At 34.4% G+C, this 23,230-nt stretch overlaps 1 protein-coding gene across 5 annotated transcripts in view; it reads left to right on the top strand.

Annotated features, from left to right (window-relative positions):
* Positions 1 to 2,200: 2,200 nt before the first annotated feature.
* Positions 2,201 to 23,230, top strand: part of Usp15 (ubiquitin specific peptidase 15) — a 122,470-nt gene continuing 101,440 nt past the window's right edge. For 2 of the 5 annotated variants that reach the window (XR_011707062.1, XM_071609708.1), the window contains exon 1: positions 2,202 to 2,575. Coding sequence is in view for 4 of the 5 variants with exons in the window: in XM_071609708.1 (XP_071465809.1) it covers positions 2,487 to 2,575 (89 nt within the window). In the remaining variant the exon portion in view is untranslated. Of the gene's footprint in view, positions 2,576 to 23,230 lie in introns of all 5 variants that reach the window. The other 3 variants (XM_027925817.3, XM_027925808.3, XM_071609707.1) reach the window with 2 other exon arrangements.

The following is a 23,230-nucleotide window of genomic DNA, read 5'->3' as shown; positions in this document are numbered from 1 at the left end:
TTATGAATAATGTCTTATTTCTCCTCATAATTGAAGAAAATATTAGTAAAATAAGCAGAATTTCTATGAATTCATAAATGGAGGTCACTGAAAAGTTGATTGCTATAAACGAGATCATAAAGTTCAGGAAAAAAAATTTAAAATTTCCCAAATCTTCTAAATTCTGAAGCCAGATTCCTTGCATCCAATATTGGGTTCTCCTACTTACTAGTCTTAATTCCTCATCTATAGAATTGGAATAATAATAGTACCTTAATCAAAGAGTTGCTGAGAGGATAGAGTTAGTACTTTAAAGTGTTTAGAACAATGCTAGTAACTCTACGTATGTTGCTAAATAAAATATTATAACTAATATTTCTTTCCTGACTTTGATGGCAACTAGTTAAGTCTACAAATTGATGTGTTGTATAACTCAAATTGACGTTGAATTTATATATCTTTTTCCAGTTAACTTACTGCCTTTAGCATGGTGCAGGTGGAGAAAAGACTATTTTACTTAGTGGAATGACTATAGGCGTCAACGTTTCTCTTCAATGAGAAAATTGAATAAGAGTATGTGACTCATTGCTTCTTCATTATGTTATGTTTATAAATGATAGAGCACAATTTTGCCTTCAAAATCCCAAACACTTTTTAAAAAAGCTTTATTGAGATATAATTCAAATACTATACAATTCATTCTGTCATCAGTCTAATTCCTCCTGCTAATATTTATTGACTATTATGTCCAAAGCAATAAACACATATTATTTAATTTAATCTTCACAAGAATCCTTAGGGTAAGTATTATAATACTCAATTTTATTATTAATCTACAGGTTAAGTACTTTGCTCCTAGAGGTTGAAGTGAAGTTTGAACTAAAGTCTATATGGCTACAACATATTATTTTCATATCATACTGCCTCTCTTTGGATAATTACTTTGGAAAAGGGGGAAAATATAACCGAGGATACCCATGTTTAGAGAAACACTAATTTTTTTAACCCATCAGAAGAAAAGCCAAACAAGCAATAGAAGTAACTGGAAATTGCTTTCAGACTCTCAAGTAAAGGCTGATAATGCAAAATAGTATTGTATAGCAACAAGCAATAATAATATGGATATACCCAAATCAAATACCAATATACAATACTTTTATTTGGTAAGCTTCAACACTTCTTACCAACATAACTACACCAATCTTCCAAATGAGTTAGGGTAGGCATTAAAAATGGGAGAGATCATGTCAGGACTCTTGTTAATCATTTTATTTGTCACATCAGATGTTAGACGTTAACTTAAAAAGTCACATCTGGACATCTTCATGCTTGTAATTACTTAAGCAGTTTTCCACAATTAATTTATCAACTATGTAAGTGTTGTTTACGTTATTCAGCACGATGCTAGCCACCAAATTTCCGAGAGAGAGAGAGAGAGAGAGAGAGAGAGAGAGAGAGAGAGAGAGAGAGAGACCCTAGCAGAACAAGAGGAACCCAGTTGCAGCTCTTGTGGGATTTACATTTTAATTTAGGATTTCCTAAGGAGAGGTAGAGTATGCTATAGATTATAGTACATGGTCTTTGGAACCTGGGCTGTGAACTTGCCTCTCCACTTGCTGTATGTCTGACCTTGGCATCTTGATTTTGGACTCAATTTCCCCATTTGAACCATAATTGTTGGCTTCGAAAAAGCTCACGTTATCTAAGTTTCAATTCAGGTGCACACACCATGGGATGACATTAAGGAAATGTTACACTGGCACAGAGTAGTAGGTTTTTCCCAGTTTTCTTCCCCTTGGTACCTGTCATGATTCAATACATGATTTTACTCCCTGTTCACGGAGGAACTGGGACATGTTTTTCACTGCAGCTTAGTTGTCTGGGTGTGCCTGAGGAGGCGTCACAAAGAGCCTGTAAAAAAGGTCCCTACCTATAGCAAGGGAGCTGGAAGGAACCTAGGAAGGGCACTGCGGCCAAACGTTCGGTTTCGGATTGTTCTTTGTGCCAGTAATCATTGAGTTTGGGTTCTGCAACTCGCAACCCAAAGCCCAAAGTCACGGAGCTGTAAATTTTCTGCCATATCTTAGCCGTCCCCACACTCCCCGCCCCACCCCACCTTCAAGCGTGAGTGAATACGCAAATAAGGGTTTTTCAGGCGTCCGCAGGAAGAAAGGAGGGGTAGGCAAAGTCGAGGCTGGACGGGCCCTGGCACCGCTGAAGCGCAGAACGCCCGAGCCCTCAGCCACGAGAGTTAAAAGCCGGCGGTCCCGGGCCCGGAGGAGGCCCAGGCGAGATGCTGGACGGGCGGGGACCGATGGGGGGCAGCAGACCACAGACGCGCACCCAGTCCACCCCCGAGGCTTCCTCTTGTCCCGAGGCACCCCCTCCCCCCGCGTCTCTTTTGGTTTCGACCTGCCGACTGGGAGGGGCCGCGGGACGCCATTCCCACAATGCTCTGGGCGTGCCGCCGCCGTAGCTGCCGCCTCCGCTGCCGCTAGTGGAAGAAGATGGCGGAAGGCGGAGCAGCGGATCTGGACACCCAGCGTTCTGACATCGCGACGCTGCTGAAAACCTCGCTCCGGAAAGGGGACACCTGGTAGGGGAAAGATGTTGAGGTGGTTGCAGTTGCCTGAGGACGGTGGAGGACTGGGCGGGAACCGCGGGCTGGTGTGTTTCTCTAGTGACAGGTGCGGGCAGGTCCGGCGGCGGCCGCCTTAGGCAGCAGCATTTTGGGGCAAAGGTTAGACCCGAGATGAGGGCTAGGGTTCTTGGCTTGTCGGTGCATGCTGAGAGGTATGTGGGGAGCGGCGTCGGCAGCTCGTGCGGGTCCCTTCGTCCTCCTTCCTCCCGTAGTGCCGCTCCCACTTCAGGCCTTCCCGAAGGATAGGTTGTAGTCGTTCGGCGTGGGTTTTACACTATTTTGACAGGTCCTCGTCCCATAGCTTATCGTAGTCTCATTCGCTTTACTTTTCCAATCATATCCCTTCCTGGCATTGTCGGCATCCAAGTTCCCCTTTATTCTGATTCTGGTAGGCTTCCGGGAGTCAGGCTGCAGGATGTTTGCGGTCTGTACTACACAGGTGGCATGTGTCAGGGCTCTACTTAAGAGAAAGAAACCTTAATTTCCAGGTCCTTGTGAAAAGGAGGGAGAGGAGTAGGGAACCTTAAGCTTAAGAGAGATACCACGTGGTCTGGTGCTCTAGTGGAGGCTTGGTAGAAGCCGGCAGTGTTTCTGTTAGAAGTGCAGCCCTTCCCTCCTGTTTGAAGGATAACATAGGCCTGCAAAAAGTAGATAAGTCTACTTGAGGCTTAAGTAACTTGCTAATATTCAAACTTATAAAATACTGTACTTAAAATACTGAAGGAAGTGTGTGGAGCTTTTAATACTTGCAGCCACATCAAGGGACATCCAGAATAACTTGAATACATGAATATTTAACATAAAGGGAAAATACTTTTTGGAAGAAGGATAGTGTGCCTCTTCATTATAATAAAAAATTTTCACGTCCCTCTGTCATCAGAACAGTGATATATAATTCACAGTGTTTTTTTTTTCCCCCCTTATACTCCAGTGTGACTTAGTGGAAGGAGTATAATAAGATTTAGACTTATTTCACTTAATTTATTCCATCACTTAACTTGCAATATGACTTTGAGGCAAATTCATGTAAGTCATTGCACCACAGTGTCTTCATTTATAGAATGCACCTTAACAATTTTATTACAGGGGTTATATTTAGATTCAATCAAATATTCCAAAACATGTAATACCTATGAAATATAGTCTTAGTTACCTTTTTATCTCTGCCATTGACTCCTGACCAAATGCTGTAGTATTGGAATAGTTATCAAATAAGCTAATAGTTGGCAGATCTGGGACTTGAATTTAAGTACTTTGATCTAAGCCTTAGTACTTTTTTTCCTACTTTGTTATGCTACATACTGTGTTTCTGTAATGAAAATCCCTAAGGGTGCAATATACACTTGTTGCTATACAGCAAATATAGACTTACAAATGACTTAATAATCATTTTTGTTCATACTGGAATGTTGTTCCTAAGATGTTTATTTTTGAGGAGATTTTGAGCATTTCCTAGGACACCTATGTTTACCTTGGCCTGTGAATTTTTAAAGATGAAATCATGCCTTCTTTATTGTATGCAAAAGAATATCTTTTTTTATGTTTTTAAATATTGTTTAGTTGTCAATGGATGTTTATTTTATTTATTTATAAGTGGTGCTGAGAATCGAACCCAGTGCCTCACACATGCTAGGCAAACGCTCTACCACTAAGCCACAAACTTAGCCCTGCAAAAGAATATCTTTTAAAAAATTTAATTCACTCACCCTGTTACTGTGTCTTAAAATATAAATGTGGATATCCATAAAATATAAATCTTTGAGTTATAATATATATTAATGTCATGTTTGGAGTATATTGAGTAATGATTGGTTGTGTTTATAGTATGATAGAAGCAATATGTTGAGGCATTGAAGTTTGGTATTTTTCAAATGAGTGTATTTTTGCTTTTTGGCAAAGTTACTGAAAATCATTTTTAGAGTAGGTCCATATTCGAGTCATTTCAATGCTTTCATTTTAAAGAAAAGAAAACAGGGCACAGATATTCAGGTATCTGTGGAAATTTTGCAAGTTTGATCCACACATTAGTTTTCTCTTTTATTTAAAGGAAAAAATACAGGCAAAAAAGGTATTGGGGAATTTCAGAAACCAATTTGGTTTATCCATGAGCCACTTTACTCGCCAATTAGCAGGTGAAACCTGTCCAAAAAAAAGAGTGTAAAGTAAAAACTTGATTATAAAGGAAAATAATCTGATAAATAGAAATTATATAATGAACTCATGAGTACAGAACTGATAGGAATATTTAATAAAAATAATTTAGTTGTTAGGCGAATTTTTGAAACTCATTAGAAAGTTTTTATTTTTAGGGCCACTCTGTAAGTCTCTAGATTAATCTTTAATAGGTATTTGGGCAAATCCTGTCATATTAGAGCTGAAACTACCCTTAACAAAAGTGGAATATTTTCCTTACCACATACATAAAACCATCTCAGAAAGACTGTGCTGCTAATAAAAAATGGTAGGTTTATCATAAAGTTTATTTACTCTTGAGAGTTTAATACAGGTATTTAGAGTTAGAATCAAATGGATTAAATTACTTCTTGAGCACTTTGCAAATAAGACTTTTTCCTAGACCTCTAGTAACTAACTCTAGTACCTAGGCAAGTATAAAGATTTATTTGATCTTGCATGAATACCAGAATTTGCTCATTTGTAAGCAGTGAATGATTTTTATATATAAACCGATATTCTACAGGTGAAAGTAAATTAGGTAAGTCTGAGATGAAGAGGCACATACCACTGTGAAGTAGTAGAGAGGAAAGTAACACCAATTAGCAAAGGAGGTAAGTTAGTAGTCTCATTATGCTATTTGTTGATCTGTTTGCATTATAATGAGATTCAGAAAATCATGAACAAGATTAAGCTAGAATTTAGAAACTATACAAAAAAGACTTAAAAATCTCAAAATTCTAAGACTGATCTAGGTAAACAGATGAGTTACAAGGAAAGTTACTGGTTTGGAGGTTTCTTTTAAAATAGACTTATTGAGAACAAATAAACATTTATCAAAATGAAATCACTACTTTATTTTCCCCAATTTACTAAATGGCATTCATCTACCAATCATTTTCAGTAATTTTTTTGTTCTGTTTTGTTTTCGTTTTTGGTGCTGGGGTTTGAATTTGCTCAGACCTGAAAGGCAATTACTGAGCTACATCCCAGCCTTTTATATTTAAATTTTTACTTTGAGACAGGATCTCACTAAGTTGTCCAGGCTGGCCTTGTACTACTGGTCATCTTTCTGCCTTAGCCTCCTGAGTATCCAGGATTGCAAGTGTGTGTGTGTGACCTTGCCTAGCTTCATTTTCAGTAATATTTATGTCTGATTATATTTAATGATAATGTGTAGCTAAATATTATGTGTCATTTTTGTGTAACCCATAGTAACTCTGTTAGGTTTTAGGTAACTTTGGAAAGTAATGTTTGTTAACCTGTATTTAAGAATCATTTAATATGTCTTTATTTTTGTTTCAATAAATTGTCAAAGAATTTCAAAGATAAGTGAAGTTTTAAATAGGAACCCTTGATTTCAGCTTTTAGAGCTTTCCCTCTATTTCGCAATTTTACTTAGAAATCTTTAAGGTTTTATTTGTTCCCTTATGTTTATGTCACTTTGAGTGACACAGAAAATAACTTTATAATCATAAATCAGTTAATAATGTGAAGGGAAATTATACACTAACATGAGTTCCAAATTGTTTAGTATGTACTTAAGAAAATTATACATTACTATTTAAATTAATTTTAGTTGTGCCAGGGTGTTTACTACTAAGTAGGATACTTATGCTATTTACAGGAAATGAAACAAGACAGCAAAACTTTTTAACACTGGTAAATGGGTGAAACTAAGGACAGAAATAATGCCATTAAAACACATTTTTCACAATTTAGTTGTTTAAACATCTAGAAAAGCATTTTTTTTTCATACTTTAAGCGTTTTTCTGTAAGATCATTAGTAAATCCAGGATTAATATACCCTATTTAGCCAAGAAAATTCAGTACTAGTCAGTGATTTCATTTATGTAGTTTGTGACATTCAGACTTGATTTTGTACTATTTTCCTATTAGCACACGCAAGGTATTTTTACAAAATAGTTCTATGTTAGTTACTAATCTTGCTTGTACATAAATATAATAAATAATAAGTTTGTCAGGCATGACCTACAATGTTACATTTAAAAATACTATGTGCCAATTACTGTTATACACATAGAGACAGATTTGTTTACTCTTCATCACAATTCAGGGCACTTCATATTTGACAAAATAAGAATCCATGGCTCAGGGAGGTGTTCACATGGTGGTTCAGCTGGGATTTGACCCTAAGTGGTCTGGTTTTTTGGTTCATTCCCTTAACTCGGTAAACTAAACTTGCTCTTATTTTAAAGATTCATTTAAGAGAGTTTTAACTGTAAAAAAGAAAAAGAAGGACTTTTTTTTTTTCCTCTTTAAAGGAAGTCTATTTTATATTTAGCTGCAGAATTCTACCATTTTATCCCACACTTGTCTCTTGTGACTGTTCAATTTAGATATGATGGAGTATGTGGGAAATCTTAACATCTTGCTTCTGGAAGTTAAAACATATTTAAAGACTGATAGGTGAATAACTGAATATATAGAACAGATATAATTTTGTTCTGAAAATACCTTCAAACAAAAGAATCTGGGATCACTTATTGTTGAGCTTCTAATTTTTAATTGTTTTATCAATAAGCATAAGCTTTTATTAGTGGCAATATGCCTTTTTCTCATAGTATTTTACAAAGATAACACAGCAAGAAGGTAGTAAGATCTTTAGGGTATTTTGTTTCAGTATTTTGTTCATAATTTAAAAGTATTGGCTTACTGTAAGCTATAGGTACATGAAGTTCTCTTTTTGGACTACGAATCCCTAGAATTAGTCCAGTATAAACAACACAGTTATTAATATTTGGTGTTTTATGTTCCATGTTTATCAACTGATATTTTTCAAAAATACTTCATATAATGAATTTTTTTTAATTTGAAGAACATTTTTAAGACAGTGGAAGGTATAGGTATAGTCTTAGGATCTCCTTAGTTTTTCTAAAAAAATGACAGTCCCAGTAGCATTACTGCTGATTTAACAATTTTGTTATCTTAGTCATTGGATATGTTCATTTTGTTTAGAGAGATTTTTTTTCCTCACTTTGAGAATCACTTTATTAATAAGCCTTAATTATTTGGTATAGCTCAGTAGTAGATTGCTTGCCTACACGTGAGATACCAGGTTCAATCTTAGCACTGCATAAAAATAAATGAATTAAATAAAGGTATTGTGTCCATCTACAACTAAAAAGTAAACCAAAAAAAGCCTTGATTATTGATGAAAATGAGTTGGGATGAATGTGTTCGTGTACTCCTGTAATCCCAGCTACTTAGGAAGCAGAGGCAGAAGGATGGCAAGGTCAAAGCGAGCCTGGGCAAGTTTAGTGAGACTCTGTCTGAGAGAAAGAGGGAGAAGAGGGGAAAGGACAGGAAGGGAAAAAAGGAAAGTAAGTTGAAACTACCGGTATATTGGCAGAGAAGTAAGGGGAAGGTTAAAAACATCTTAGGTTGATTACACATATTTTCTGATTTTATCCTCAAAATAAGGATCAAAATATATATTTATATTTCTTTATAGGTGAGGAATCAGAGAAGAAAATTGGCTTGCCTGTGGTTCACTATTGATAATAAACATTCAAAAATGTTTACTGATAGTGGTATTCTGTGCTAGTCACTATTTTAAATGTTTTACACTTGTGTGTCCTTAAAGTACATGTCCTTATTTACCTCATTTTTTGTTTGATGATTTCAGAGCTAGTATGAATACCTGGTTATAATCTTAAAATTATAAATACTGTCAATTTTCCCTTAGTATTAAAAATAGTTTTATGCTATCACTACTCAAATGTAATTCAAACAGTATTTCACATCCTCTTTAGTCTCCACATAGATTTTTTCTTTTTTCTTCCCTGAGTAATGTCAGTTCAGTTTGTGTCTTTTATTTTCATTTCCTCAGTTACCGATGCAGTTCACACTCTGACTCATTTATTGCCCTGAAATAATTTCTCCAGATTCTTTCTCACATCTATTCTTTAAACAGGAAATGTATTATCCAGTTTACACAAAAGTCACTATTTAGAAGCCACATCATAATATTGATAGATAGTGACCTCTCTTTTAGATAAGATTAAAATTAAGTATCTGAGGAAAGGATCAAGAACATGTCTCCAAGCCAAGTGCTGTAGCGCACTCCTGTAATCCAGTGGCTCTTGGGAGGCTGAAACAGGAGGATCCTGAGTTCAAAGCCAGCCTCAGCAAAAGCGAGGCACTAAGCAACTGAGTGAGACCCTGTCTCTAAATAAAATACAAAATAAGGCTGAGGATGTGGCTCAGTGCCCCTGAGTTCAATCCCTAGTACAAAAAAGAAAAAAACAGGTCTCCAATAAGAAGGAAATTTATTCAGCTTGTGTTCTAAGATAGAAAACCCATCTTTGTTTCATTCATATGTATATATGTATGTATTTATTTATTTGTTGGTGGACTTTTATTTTCTTTATTTATAATGTGGTATTGAGAATAGAACACAGTGCCTCACGTGTGCTAGACAAGTGCTCTACCACTGAACTACAACCCCAGCCCACTTTTACTACATTCATGACTAAGATTCCACATGTTTTCTTTATAGCTTTCCAAAAAAAAAAGAGGGAAGTAATTACTAATTATTCTGAGAGAGCTAAGAATGCTAACCATCCCTTCCACTCTCCTTTTAATTTTGAGAAGACCCAGGTATTAGTGTGATAATTCCCACCCTTAGAGACACACCCGTAGAAAGGACTTCTTTTGTGAAAGAAGTCAAAGGATCTCACTAAAAAAGCCCAAAAGTGTCTCTGAAGCCAGGCTAGTCATAGTTCCAGGGAGCCAATTAAATCAAAACCTTAGAGCATTAGAGCCAAAATTAATTGCTTGTGTAAAAGAGCATTAGGTTTCTTTATTATGGTAAAATAAACTTTTAATGACTTATTGTTTTCTATTTTCAATTGTGTTTTTAGAACTTATTGAAGAGATTTATCTTTGATAAAGATGGAAAATGTTGTATCTATAATACCTATATATAGGTGTAAATCTATAGATATATTTTGTGGTATGGTATCCGTGTTACAGGGGATTAAACCCAGTGGTATTCTACCACTGAACCGCATCCCCAGACCTTTTTAAATTTTTTATTTTGAGACAGGGTCTTACTAACTTGCCAAGGCTGTTCTCAAACTTGTGATCCTCCTGCCTCCCTAGTAACTAGGTTTATAGGTGTACACCAATACACCCAACTTTATGTTCATTTATTTTTATGGCTTTCAAGCTGAAGAATTTTTCTATTCTTGTTAGAAAGTACAGCTAAGTAGTTACATGTACCATATAGTTGTGGCTGTGGTTTACAAAAATATTGCTCATTTACTATTTGTTTGGTTTAGATCTGGAATGTCCCCCAAAAGCTCAGGTGTTGAAGACCTAGTCTCTAGTGCAGCAATTTTCAGAGTTGGGGCTTTGGGGAAGTGATTGGATCTTGAGGATTCTGACATCATCAGTGGATTAATCCATTAATAGCTAAATAGACTATGGGGAAGGTGGGACCTAGTTGGAAGAAGTAAGTCCCTGGGAATATACCTTGGAAGGATTTATCCTCCATCTCCCTCTCCCTCTCCCTCTCTTTCCCTGCTTAAGTGGTGGTATTGTACAGATACAAAAACTGAGGTTGCAGAGTTAAGTATACATGGTCATATACTTGGTCAGTGAGTTTCTAAGTTAGGCAGTCCAACCCTGAAACCTGCATTTTTAGTAAACTGTAGCTATATTGCCTTCCTGTGCATGAGAGATTTATATCCAGATTATGGGAGCAACTTTTTGAGCATTGAATACCCAGAAGTATTGAAATCAAGAAGTAACAGGTTTGCCATACTAGATAAATATTTTTATCTGTTATGAGGAACCTATAGAATTTCTAAGTCTCCTTGTCTGTTAACCTATGCTTTCCTACTTCCCACAAATTATTTACCTTTTCTTGCCTTATTGGCTTTATACATCATTCCTATTATTTCATATACATTTTACCGATTCCTGATTTTCTCTTACTTCAAAACTGAGCTCAAGCTGGGGTCAGCGCATGTGTAATCCTAGTGGATAAGGAGGCTGAGATAGGAGGATCACAAGTTCAAAGCCAGCCTCAGCAACTCAATGAGATCCTGTCTCAAAATAAAAAAATAAAGGGAACCTAGGGATGTGGCTCAGTGGTTAAACACCCCTAGGGTTCCATCCCTAGTACCAAAACAAAATAAAACAAAACCCACACAAAAAATCTCAATAAAGTCATTCTCAATAATTTCATCCAGATCTATGGCCCCTTCACTCTTTGCTTTTTAAAGAAATACATACATGATAACAAATTATATATACATTTTCATATGTATATAAACAACTTTATTATGATTTAATTCACATACAATACAGTTTACCTATTTGAAGTATTCATAATCAATTCTAGAATATTTTCATTATCCTAAAACAAAACCTCCTACACACCAACAGTCATCTCTCATTTCTCCCCAAACTCTTATACTGTAGGCTATCATGAATCTTAATTTCGGTTTTTATGAATTTGCTTATTCTCGATATTTAAATGGAATCATATTATATGTGTGATTTTTGTTTCTCAGTTCTTTCACTTAGCATAATGCTAATGTTCATCTTGTAGCATATATCATTTCTTTTTATTTCTGACCATTGGTTATATAGATTCAATAATTTATCATTTTTATTTCAAATTTTTTTAAGTTCAAATTTTTTAGTTGTCAGTGGACCTTTATTTTTTATTTATTTATATTTGGTGCTGAGAATCTAACCAGTGCCTCACATATATTAGGCAAGTGCTCTACCACTGAACCACAATCCCAGCCCTCAAATTTTTGTCCATTGTGAATAATCCTGCTATGAACGTCTCATGTGCAGGTTTTCATTTCTCTTAGGTATACCTTAGAGGAATTGCTAGGTCTTTAGGTTTAACTTTTTGAGGAACTACTATACCATTTTACATTACCACTAGTAGTGTATGAGGGTTCCAGTTTTTCCACATTCTTGTCAGCACTTGTTAATATCTGTCTCTCTTATTATACTCTTGTTAGTGGGTGTGAAATGGTATCTCGTGGTATCTCATTGTAATTTTGATTTTCATTTCACTGATAATTAAAGCGTTGAGCATCTTTTCATCTCCTTAGTCATTTGTATATCTTTGGATGTCTATCCAAATCCTATGACTATTTTAAAAATCTGATTTTTTTTTCTTTTTATCATTGAGTTGTAAGAGTTTATATGTTCTAGGTACAAGTCACTTATCAAATAAATGATATGCAATTTTTTTACCATTCTGTGGGTTTTCTTTTCACTTTGTGTTCATTGAAGCACAGAAGTTTTTATTTTAATGCAGTTCAGTTTTTTTTATTTTGTCATCATCATGTTGTGTGTCATGAATTAGAAGCCTTTGCCTAACTCAAGATCATAAAGACATATTCCTTATTTTCTATAAATTTTATGTTTTTAACATATATAAGTCTATGATCCAGCTAAGTTAATATTTTGGGGGTGTGGTATGAGGAAGTGGTCATTTCATTTTTTTGTATGTGGATATCCAGTTTTATCAGCTCCATGTATCAAAGACTATTCTTCCCTGTGTACTTGTCTTGACACTCTGCTCAAAAGTCAGTTGATTATAAAAGTAAAGGTTTATATTTAGACTTTCCACTCTATTCCATTAAAATATATGTCTATCCATATTTTTGAAATTTGAAAGTAATGAGTCTTCCATCAAGTTATTTTTTCAAGTCCGTTTTGGCCTTCTTATTATATTGAAATGTTATTTTTTAATATTCTTAAATATGTGTCAACATTTCATTAGCTCTTATAAATAGCATACTCCTCTTTTTAGCAATTTGTCTTATTATTGTCTCTCATGGAAATCTCCTCCACTCTTTTCTTAGAGATATCTGGTATGGTAATATTTACTCAGTGAATGTTGTATGTCATTTAACCCACAGATCTCTCACCAACTCTTATCCTTATGCCCCAAAGGCACAAACACCATCTTAAGAATATAGGTAAATATGCTAATTATCAAAAAGACATTTACAGTGTGTATGGAAGAAGGTAGTACAACAAACTCTGCACCTAGAAAATGGCATGGCATGCTACAAGGGGGTTAAACCTAAATTAATCTTTCAAGTGGAAAGGCAGTCAGATACCATGTAAATGTCTGAAAACATTCAAAATGAATCAGGCATGATGGCACATGCCTGTAATCCCAGCTGCTCGGAAAGCTAAGGCAGGAGGATCGCTAGTTCAAAGCCAGAAGCCAGCCTCAGCAACTAAGCAGGGCCCTAAGCAACTTAGTGAAAGACCCTGCCTCAAAATAAAAAAAAAAAAAAATTAAGCAGGGGACGTAGGCATTCAGCTCCATGGTTAAGCACCCATGAGTCCAATCCCTGGTTTAAAAAAAAAAAAAAAAGAAAGAAAAAAAGAAAAGAAAAATTAAGCTAATATGTATATCGTTCATGGAAATAGTTATGTAAGAAAAATACAAAAGGTAAGTGCTGAATTCTGGGAAACAGTTGCAAAGAGAGGGATGTTTAGATATCTATATATTTGTAATAATTTTCTTTAGCTACATAGTTTGGGTATGCACATGAATGTTTATTATTCTCCGAATTATAATATGTGCCAGCATATGATACAATTTTTTCTTAAAGCAAATTTGGTTGTAAGGACATTTTGTTTTGAGAAATTCCCAATTTTTCTTAGTGTTTTTCCTCCCTCCCTCCCTTTTTTTTTTCATTATTTTCTCTTCCTTCCTTATTTCCCTCCTACCCTCCGTCCCCCATTCTTCTACTGTAAAACAATTAAACACATTAGCTCAGGAAATTTATATAGTAAAAATCATACATTATTAATTAATGTTTCCTTCTTGATTCACATATGCTTATCCAAATTTACATGTCAGATAGAGGTACAGGATATATTTAGTAGAGGGAGGCACACATATCTAAGCTATCAGTGATCACATATATGTAGTCTGGATGCATAGTTTATAAAACAAACATACTCTGACCTCCTTCTCAAGTTGCCTATTTGTCTTGGTTTAGATTTGAAAAGAGGTCATAAAAATTAGTTCTTGCTAACTGATGGAGTTAATATGGAGAACAGAAAATAGGTTAGAAATGCTTGAAATCTGACAGTTGAAGATAAACCAGGCCATTGGTTTATTTTAAAATAATTCAGTTTTCTTTGGTTAAGTTTTACTGAAGTAATGAAATTCAGAGTTTTAGATATTTCATTAAATAAGGAAATTAGTCAAAAGAGTGAATTAATATCCAAAATTGTTCATGCTCTTAATTCTACACAAAATAGTTATATTTTTCTAAAGTTAAATGTGCTACATTGTATTAGGCTGAGATTGTTGTGTATTTTCTTATGTATAAGAAATTATAAACTAGAGCTTATATATAATATGCCTACTCTGCAAAGAAAAAGGTAGGATTTTTAAAAATAAGCAATATTATATTTATGTGTTAGTTACCCTGGAACATCTATCTGGAAGCTGTCAGCATAAACATGTACAAATTAATACACACATACACACAGTGTCATATATATCTAAAAGTAAGGACGCAGAGAAACCCCGGGAAGGAAGAAAGACAGATGTATATATCTTCCTTTTATACCACTTTGGCTTCCTAAATCCTGCTATTGGGATTTCTTCACATTGTTTTTAAACTGTTATATCCAGGACTATTTCTGAATCATATATTGGTCCCTATATATCTTTCTTAAATTTGCTTCTAGGGTGATATTCTTCTGTTTTACCCTCCCTTGCCTCCACAATAAAAATCTTAACTTTTTTAGTTCTTATGATAGCTTTACTGCATTTAAAGAATGTCTTAAATTTGACTCAGATGCCCTCAGCTTTCCTGGAGCCATTGAAAATTATTTCATCCAGCCCACAACAAAACTGTGGTCTTTTGAGGCCTTTTAAATATTCAGCACCATACCATTTAGACCTTTTTACTCTTAGTAATATAACTTTATGTAGATTTGTTATTTACTAAGCTTTTCAAAAGCATGTGATTCTCCCAGTAATCTTGTGAAGTATTTCCAGTGATCTTCATGAAATTTAAATCAAACATATCTCTTCATTGTTGAAAATCATTCAGTAGTGTCTAGTACACTTAGGATAAAATATTTTATCATTTCTTCAAAGATACTTAAAGACTGTATAGTCTTGATTCTAGTCTACCCTTTCAGTCTTATGTAGCTTTTACCTCCTATTTTCATAAATACCAACTTGATGTAGTCAGTTCCTCCAACATAGAAAATTCCCAGAGTCCTTCTGACTGTAGTATATGATGTTCATCCAGTTTAGATAGCTTTCTTAACTTTCCTAGAGTAAATTTCATTCATATGCTAAAAATGTTATTGTTTGGAGAAATTCTCCTTTATTTTAAAGAGCACCCCTATTACATGCTTTCATAGTTTTGGGTTCTTTCCTTCATGGTTTTTACCACATTTACTGTATGTCTCTTCTCGGGACTCCAAATTCCACAAACATAGGGACTTTGACTATTTTACTTACCACTTTATATGTACTAGCACATACGAAGTAGGCCACCAATATTTTTTTGAATAAATGAATTCTCATTTCTAAGATAAGCAATTTAAGGGTTTTATTTTAATTGTCTAAGATGTCACAGCAAATAATGTCAGAATCTACTGGCCTGGTTTCAGGAGATAAGAAAATGTATAAACAAAAGAAATTGTGAGAACAAGTTGAGATTGGGTTTGAAAAAGTTCATCCACAATTTAGTATATATCACAATTCTAGAAAAGCTCGTAAAAGAAAAATAGTGGGTTTTGTGGGTTATCTTAAATGAAACAAAAGCATGACTCTCAGATAGCCATAGCATTGAACACTCAGGCTTTTTGTACTAAGTTCCTGATAGGTGAAGATCTAACATTCACCAAAGATACATTGCTTTGAAAATACTTTCTCAAAATAAGTAAAATGGATGAAAAAGTTAGATTTTGCCTTAAAATTTAAATGTGTTTTAATTCTTACATATAGCTTAGTAATATATCTTCTTACTTTATAAAAAGAACTCTGTCATAATGAGGGAAAGTTGTATATGATTTTTTACAGTATCTGTTTTCTACTTAAGTCTTTCTAAATTAATGAAATTTAATCCATTTTGTCCCACCATCCCATATATGAAACACCTATAAAAATTTAATATAGTATATAGTAGATATATAATATATAATGTAATTATATAATATATTTATATAATAAGAACATAACTATAAATTATAATAATGTTAACTCTATTGATATTATATATATGCTCTAGATTATAATTTCCAACCTATTTTAATGTACCTATATCAGTTGTATTGAAATATTCCCAGAACAGGAAAGTTGAAAATTAATGGGTTTAAATGAGTGTTAACTTTTTTGAGGGCACATTGAAGTAGGAAGACCTATTTATTGTACTAGGTTGGGAAGTAAATAAGAGTTGAGGAAGAAGATTGTAAGACTAAGTCAGAAAAACGAGAACAGAGGAGAAAATGAGTATGTGAGTTTAAAGATGGTGTTGAAATATGCTGAGTGGGAAAAGTCAGAAGAGGGAGAAAGAGGGGATAGGAGCTGTCTGTGGAGAAAGTTTCCAAAGAGGCAGAGGAAATTGGATCCAAAGCAAAGAAGCAAAAATTTTTGGCCTGGGATTTAAGAAGAATTATATTGTCCACCAATATATAAGGGAATCTCTGAGATTAATGTGTGGTACCGTGGAGTTATACAAAAAAATCAAGGTTTGCTTTCTTGTACGGAAGACAACAAGGTAACAAGATTGTTGAAGTTAGAGACTAGTGAAGATTCAAAAAATTATTGGGAATGACGGAGATTATGCCATAGACAGGAGGATTGCAGGTAGTCTTTAAAGGACTTGATAGATTGAAAACTGTAGATTTTTAGAACGCATTAGATTTTCTTTAATAATTTTGAGCCCAGATAGTATTGATATAGTATTTTCATGTTGATGTACTAGTACAGAAGAATCAAGATAAATGACCACTGAATTGTTACCCACTGAAATGGGGAAATGATGGTGATTAAGCCACAGAGGTCTTAATCATAAATGAAATGATGTTCTTGATTATATGTTAATGTATTTACTTCATAACTTTTTATGTGTTTCAATAGTATACAGAAGTATTTCACCTTTGGACTCATCTGTGAAGCATAGACTCCTGTATAGAAAATTAAAATTAGTCTGTTAGTCACAAAAAAGTTAATTATTACTTGTATTTTGGACTATTCTAGATGTTTACATATTAATAATTAAAATTAATCTTTAAATTTTAGATGATTGTAAGCTATAGTCTATTGTAATATTTGCTCCTAAAGTTTGATCAGCTTCAAGTCAGTAAACATGTCAATTTTAGGATTTTTCTATTGTTTATAGTTTTCCAAGATATCAGGAATAGTAATCTCTATATGCTTCTCCTTTGTTATGTGCAGTCACTCCATTTTTATTTTTCTGGCTTATTTACTGGTTGTTCTAGTTATCAAAAGGAAATAATTTCTCACGACTGAATATTCTGATAAATTAAAAAATGATCACAAATGAATCATACTTTTCTAGTGACAATTCTTCAAGCCTCATAGGGATTTTTTTTTTTTTTGTTACAATCTAATACAAGTTCATCTGTTTAGAAAACAATAAAAATATAAAAGATAACTTAAATTCTTAATGTCTTTCAGGGTAAATAGTTGTAAGCCAAAGTGATATAAATTTTATTAAATTTACTGTGTATTTTTGATCCCAACTAAAAAGAAAGCTAATCTGCTGTTTATAATTGTTTTTCTTGCTTTTCTGCTTAAAATTTCATCTAATTGTCATTTAACCATATCAGTTTTGGTGGCCTTAGTATTATTCATAGTTTATAGTACGTGTGAGTGTACATATGTGCCATCACTTGATGTGCATATAAACTTATTATTCACATTAAACAGAAAAATTTATTCATTCTTAATTGTAATATTTTATGAAGACAGAAGAATATAAAGAAAAATACAATAAAACACTTGTATACCCCCATGTTAGTTTAAAAATGAAGTATTATAAATACAGTTGAATCTCCCTACATGTTTCCTAATCTCATTCCCTTCCTTTCTTGCTGAGGAAGCCATTATTCTGAAACTGAATTTTATAATTCTCTTTATTTATACTTTACTACTTATGCATTCATTTATAAATAATATGTAGTATCTTTTAAATTTTCATGTAGTTGTACTTGTCTCATATACTTGTATTATATTGCATGTACAATTTTACAGCTTCCTTTTTTCGTTCAACATTGTATTTTTTTTTGGATTTTTTTCTCATGTTATATGTAGTTGTAGTTCTTACTTCAGTTTTTATTTAGTATTTCATGGTATGAATAATGCATATTAGAATTTTCCAGTTTTCATTCTTATATATTATGGTGCAGTAAATATTATTATAGTTTTATTCTTGTAAATGTGTGCAAAAGTTCTGTAGGGGTAGAACTTAACAATATCAAAACATGATTGTATGGAATGCATATCTTCATCTTTAATAGATCTTGCCAAATTGCTTTCCAAAATGAGGGTTCTTGCGTAACCCATGAGCCCCCCTACTGGCAGTATAAAAATTCCTGTTAGTACACATCTTCTACATGTTTAATAACATATGTGCATATATGTGCATCTCTTTCAGATATTAATTTGCATTTTCCCCATTGCTAATGAGGGTGAGCACCTTCTCTGGTGTAGAGAATATTCTAATTAGGTAGATGTTTGAGATATGTTTGTGCATTCCTATGAAGCTCGGTACAGATGGGTAATTTTCTGTGTTTACATAGTATTTGAGGTAGAGTTAGGACTAGGATAATGCACCAAGGCGATATTCATTCTCAGTGTCTCTAGACATCTTACTTGCCTCACATAATCTGGCCTTGCTTGTGAATTAAATAGAGCTTAAGCACACAATGTTCATTGTAATTCAAATTATTCCCTAATATATCTGTTTTTATTGTGTTAATACTTGATACAAGAGCTACACTCCATTTTTACATCATTGTTAACTATAGGCACAATGTTGTACAATAAATCTTTTGGGCTTATTCATCTTGCATTACTAAAACTTTATATCCGTTGAACAGCAACTTATTTCTTCATCGCCCCCGCCCCCTCAAGTTCCTTCCCTATTCTGCAACCTACCATTCCACTCTGGGCTTTTGAGAGTAAGACTATATTAGATGCCTCATATAAGTAGAATCATGTATATCTGTATTTTTATGACTGGTTTGTTTCATTTAGCATAATGTATTCCAGGTCCATCCACATTGCTGTATATGCGGGATTTCCTTCTTTTTTCAGACTAAATACTGTTGCATCATATATATGTGCCTGGTTTTTCTATATCCATTCATCTATAGGTAGAATTTTTAGTTCATTTTCCTCTATTGGCTATTGTAAAAAATGCTGCAGTGAACATGGAAGTGTGTATATGTCTTCCAGATCTTGATTTTAATTATTTTGGATGTTTGTTTTTTGTTTTTTGAGGAACCTCCACTTGTTTTCCATAGCTAATGCACCATTTTACATTCCTCCCAAGAGAACAAGAATTCCAGTTTCTCTACATACCACCAACAGTTGTTAACCTTTGCTTTTTTAATAATAGCTATCCTAACAGGTGAGACAAACCTCATTGTGGTTTCCATTTATTTAATATAACAATTGCATTCTAATACATTCAAGTTTTCAAAACAAGCATTAGAGCAGAGCTGACTGCATGTATAAAGTAGAGCTGTAATTTGTTTTTTCCCATGTACGTGGTTCGTTGTCTCAGTATTTTTTAATTTGTTTTAATTAGTTATACATGACAATAGAATGCATTTATGTACTTTGATATATCATACGTAGATGGGATATAATTTCTCATTTTTCTGAGTGTAAATGTTGCAGAATCATATTAGTCATGTAGTCTCACACACACACACACACACACACACACACACATATACACACACACACACAGTAATAATGTCTGTTTCATTTTACTATCTTTCCTATGCCCACATCCCCTTCTCTCCCCTCCCATCACTTCCCTCTGCCTAATCTAAGGTAATGGTGTTCTTCCCTAGTCCCACCCACCCCACCCCCAGCGCCTTATTGTGAATTAGCATCCGCATATTAGAGAAAACATTTGGCCTTTGGTTTTGTGGAATTGGCTTATTTCGCCTCAGCATGATATTCTCTAACTCCAGCCATTACTGGCAAATGCCATAATTTTAGTCTTCCTTAAAACTGAGTAATATTCTCATTGAGTAGGTGAACTGAGCTGCTATAAACATTGATGTGGCTGTGTCACTATAGTATGCTGATTTTAAGTCCTTTGGGTATAAACCAAGGAGTGGGATAACTGGATCAAATGGTGGTTCCATTCCCAGTTTTCCGAGGAATCTCCATACTGCTTTCCATAGTGGTTGTACCAATTTGCAGTCCCACCAGCAATGTATGAGTGTACCTTTTTCATCACATCCTCGCCAACATTTATTGTTACCTGTATTCTTGACGATTGCCATTCTGACAGGAATGAGATTAAATCTTAGAGTAGTTTTGATTTGCATTTCTCTAATTGCTAGAGATGTTGAACACTTTTTCATATATTTGTTGATTGGTTGTATTTCTTCTGTGAAGTGTCTTTTCAGTTCCTTAGCCCACTTATTGATTGGGTTATATATATATATTTTTTTGGTGTTAAGTTTTTTTGAGTTCTTTATATATCTAGAAATTAATGCTTTGTCGGAGGTGCGTGTGGTAAAGATGTTCTCCCAATCTATAGGCTCTCTTTTCACATTATTCATGGTTTCCTTTGCTGAGAAGAAGCTTTTTAATTTGAATCCATCTCATTTATTGATTCTTGGTTTTACTTCTTATGCTTTTGTCTTGTTAAGGAAGTTGGATCCTAAGCTGACATGGTGCAGATTTGGGCCTATTTCGTCTTTTATTAGGTGCAGGGTCTCTGTTCTAGTGCTTAAGACTTTGATCTACTTTAAGTTGACTTTTGTGCAAAGTGAGAGATAGAGATTTAATTTCATTTTGCTATATATGGATTTCAAGTTTTGCCAGCACCATTTGTTGAATAGGCTATCTTCAGCGAATGTTTTTGGCATCCTTGTCTAGTATGAGATAACTGTATTTATGTGGGTTTGTCTCTGTTGTCTCTGTCTCCTCTGTTTTGTACCATTGGTCTACAAGTCTGTTTTGGTGCCATTACCATGCTGTTTTTGTTACTAGCTCTATAGTATAGTTTAAGGTCTGGTATTGTTTTACCTCTTGCTTCATTTTTCTTTCTAAGGATTGCTTTGAGTCCCTTATTTTTCCAAATGAATTTCATGATTGCTCTTCCAATTCTATGAAGAATATCATTGGGATTTTAATAGGAATTGCATTAAATCTGTATAACGCTTTTGGTAGTATGGCCATTTTTACAATATTAATTCTGCCTATCCAGGAGCATGAGATCTTTCAATCTTCTGAGGTTTTCTTCAATTTCTTTCTTTAGTGTTCTGTAGTTTTCATCTATGGGTATTGATTTTATATCCTGCTACTTTGCTGAATTCATTTATTAGTTCTAGAAGTTTTCTGGTGGAATTTTTTGGATCTTCTAGATAAAGAATCATGTCATCAGCAAATAGTGATAGTTTAAGTTCTTCTTTACCTATTTGTATCCCTTTAATATCTTTCTTTTGTCTAATTGCTCTGGCTAGAGTTTCAAGGATGATGTTGACTAGAAGTAGTAAAAGAGGACGTCCTTGTCTTGTTCCAGTTTTTAGCAGGAATGCTTTCAATTTGTCTCCATTTAGAATGATGTTGGCCTTGTGTTTATTGTACACAGCTTTTACAGTGTTGAGGTATGTTCCAACATCCCTAGTTTTTCTAGTGTTTTGAACATGAATGCTCTATTTTGTCAAATGCTTTTTTTGCATCTATTGAAAGAGTTATATGATCTTGTTTTTAAGTCTATTAATATGATGAATTACATTTATTGATTTCCATATGTTGAACCAACCCTGCATCCCTGGGATGAAAACCACTTGATTATGGTACACTATCTTTTTAGTATGTGATTTGCCAGGTTTTATTGAAAATTTTTGCATCTATGTTCATCAGGGATATTGGTCTGAAGTTTTCTTTCCTTGATGTGTCTTTGTTTGGTTTTGGTGTCAGGGTGATGATATTAGCCTCATAGAATGAGTTTGGAAAGGTTTCCTCCTTTTCTATCTCGTGGAATACTTTGAGAGGAGTATTGGTGTTAATTCTTCTTTGAAAGTCTTATAGAACTTGGCTGAGAATCCATCTGGCCCTGGGCTTTTCTTGGTTGCTAGGCTTTTTTTTTTTTTTCAATATTTTTTTAGTTATAGGTGGACACAATATCTTTATTTCATTTTTTTGTGTGGTGCTGAGGATTGAACCCAGTGAGCATGCTAGGTGAGCACTCTATCTCTGAGCCTCAGCCCCGGTTGGTAGGCTTTTGATATAGTTTTTCTATTTCATTTCTTTTTTTTTTTTTTTTATTGTTGGCTGTTCAAAACATTACATAGTTCTTGATATATCATATTTCACAATTTGATTCAAGTGGGTTATGAGCTCCCATTTTTACCCCATATACAGATTGCAGAATCACATCAGTTACACATCCATTGATTTACATATTGCCATACTAGTGTCTGTTGTATTCTGCTGTCTTTCCTATCCTCTACTATCCCCCCTCCCCTCCCCTCCCCTCTTCTCTCTCTGCCCCCTTTACTGACATTCGTTTGTCCCCCTTGTATTATTTTTCCCCTTCCCCTCACTTCCTCTTGTATGTACTTTTGTATACCTCTGAGGGTCTCCTTCCATTTCCATGCATTTTCCCTTCTCTCTCCCTTTCCCTCCCACCTCTCATCCCTGTTTAATGTTAATCTTCTTCTCATGCTCTTCGACCCTACTCTGTTCTTAGCTACTCTCCTTATATCAAAGAAGACATTTGACATTTGTTTTTTAGGGATTGGCTAGCTTCACTTAGCATAATCTGCTCTAATGCCATCCATTTCCCTGTAAATTCTATGATTTTGTCATTTTTTAATGCAGAGTAATACTCCATTGTGTATAAATGCCACATTTTTTTTATCCATTCATCCATTGAAGGGCATCTAGGTTGGTTCCACAGTCTAGCTATTGTGAATTGTGCTGCTATGAACATCGATGTAGCAGTGTCCCTGTAGCATGCTCTTTTTAGGTCTTTAGGGAATAGACCGAGAAGGGGAATAGCTGGGTCAAATGGTGGCTCCATTCCCAGCTTTCCAAGAAATCTCCATACTGCTTTCCAAATTGGCTGCACCAATTTGCAGTCCCACCAGCAATGTACAAGTGTACCCTTTTCCCCACATCCTCGCCAGCACTTGTTGTTGTTTGACTTCATAATGGCTGCCAATCTA

Source organism: Marmota flaviventris, chromosome 3 (assembly GCF_047511675.1).
Source record: "Marmota flaviventris isolate mMarFla1 chromosome 3, mMarFla1.hap1, whole genome shotgun sequence".
NCBI lineage: Eukaryota > Metazoa > Chordata > Mammalia > Rodentia > Sciuridae > Marmota > Marmota flaviventris.
The sequence above is the reverse complement of the archived record's forward strand: the minus strand, read 5'-3'. Positions and strand labels throughout refer to the sequence as shown.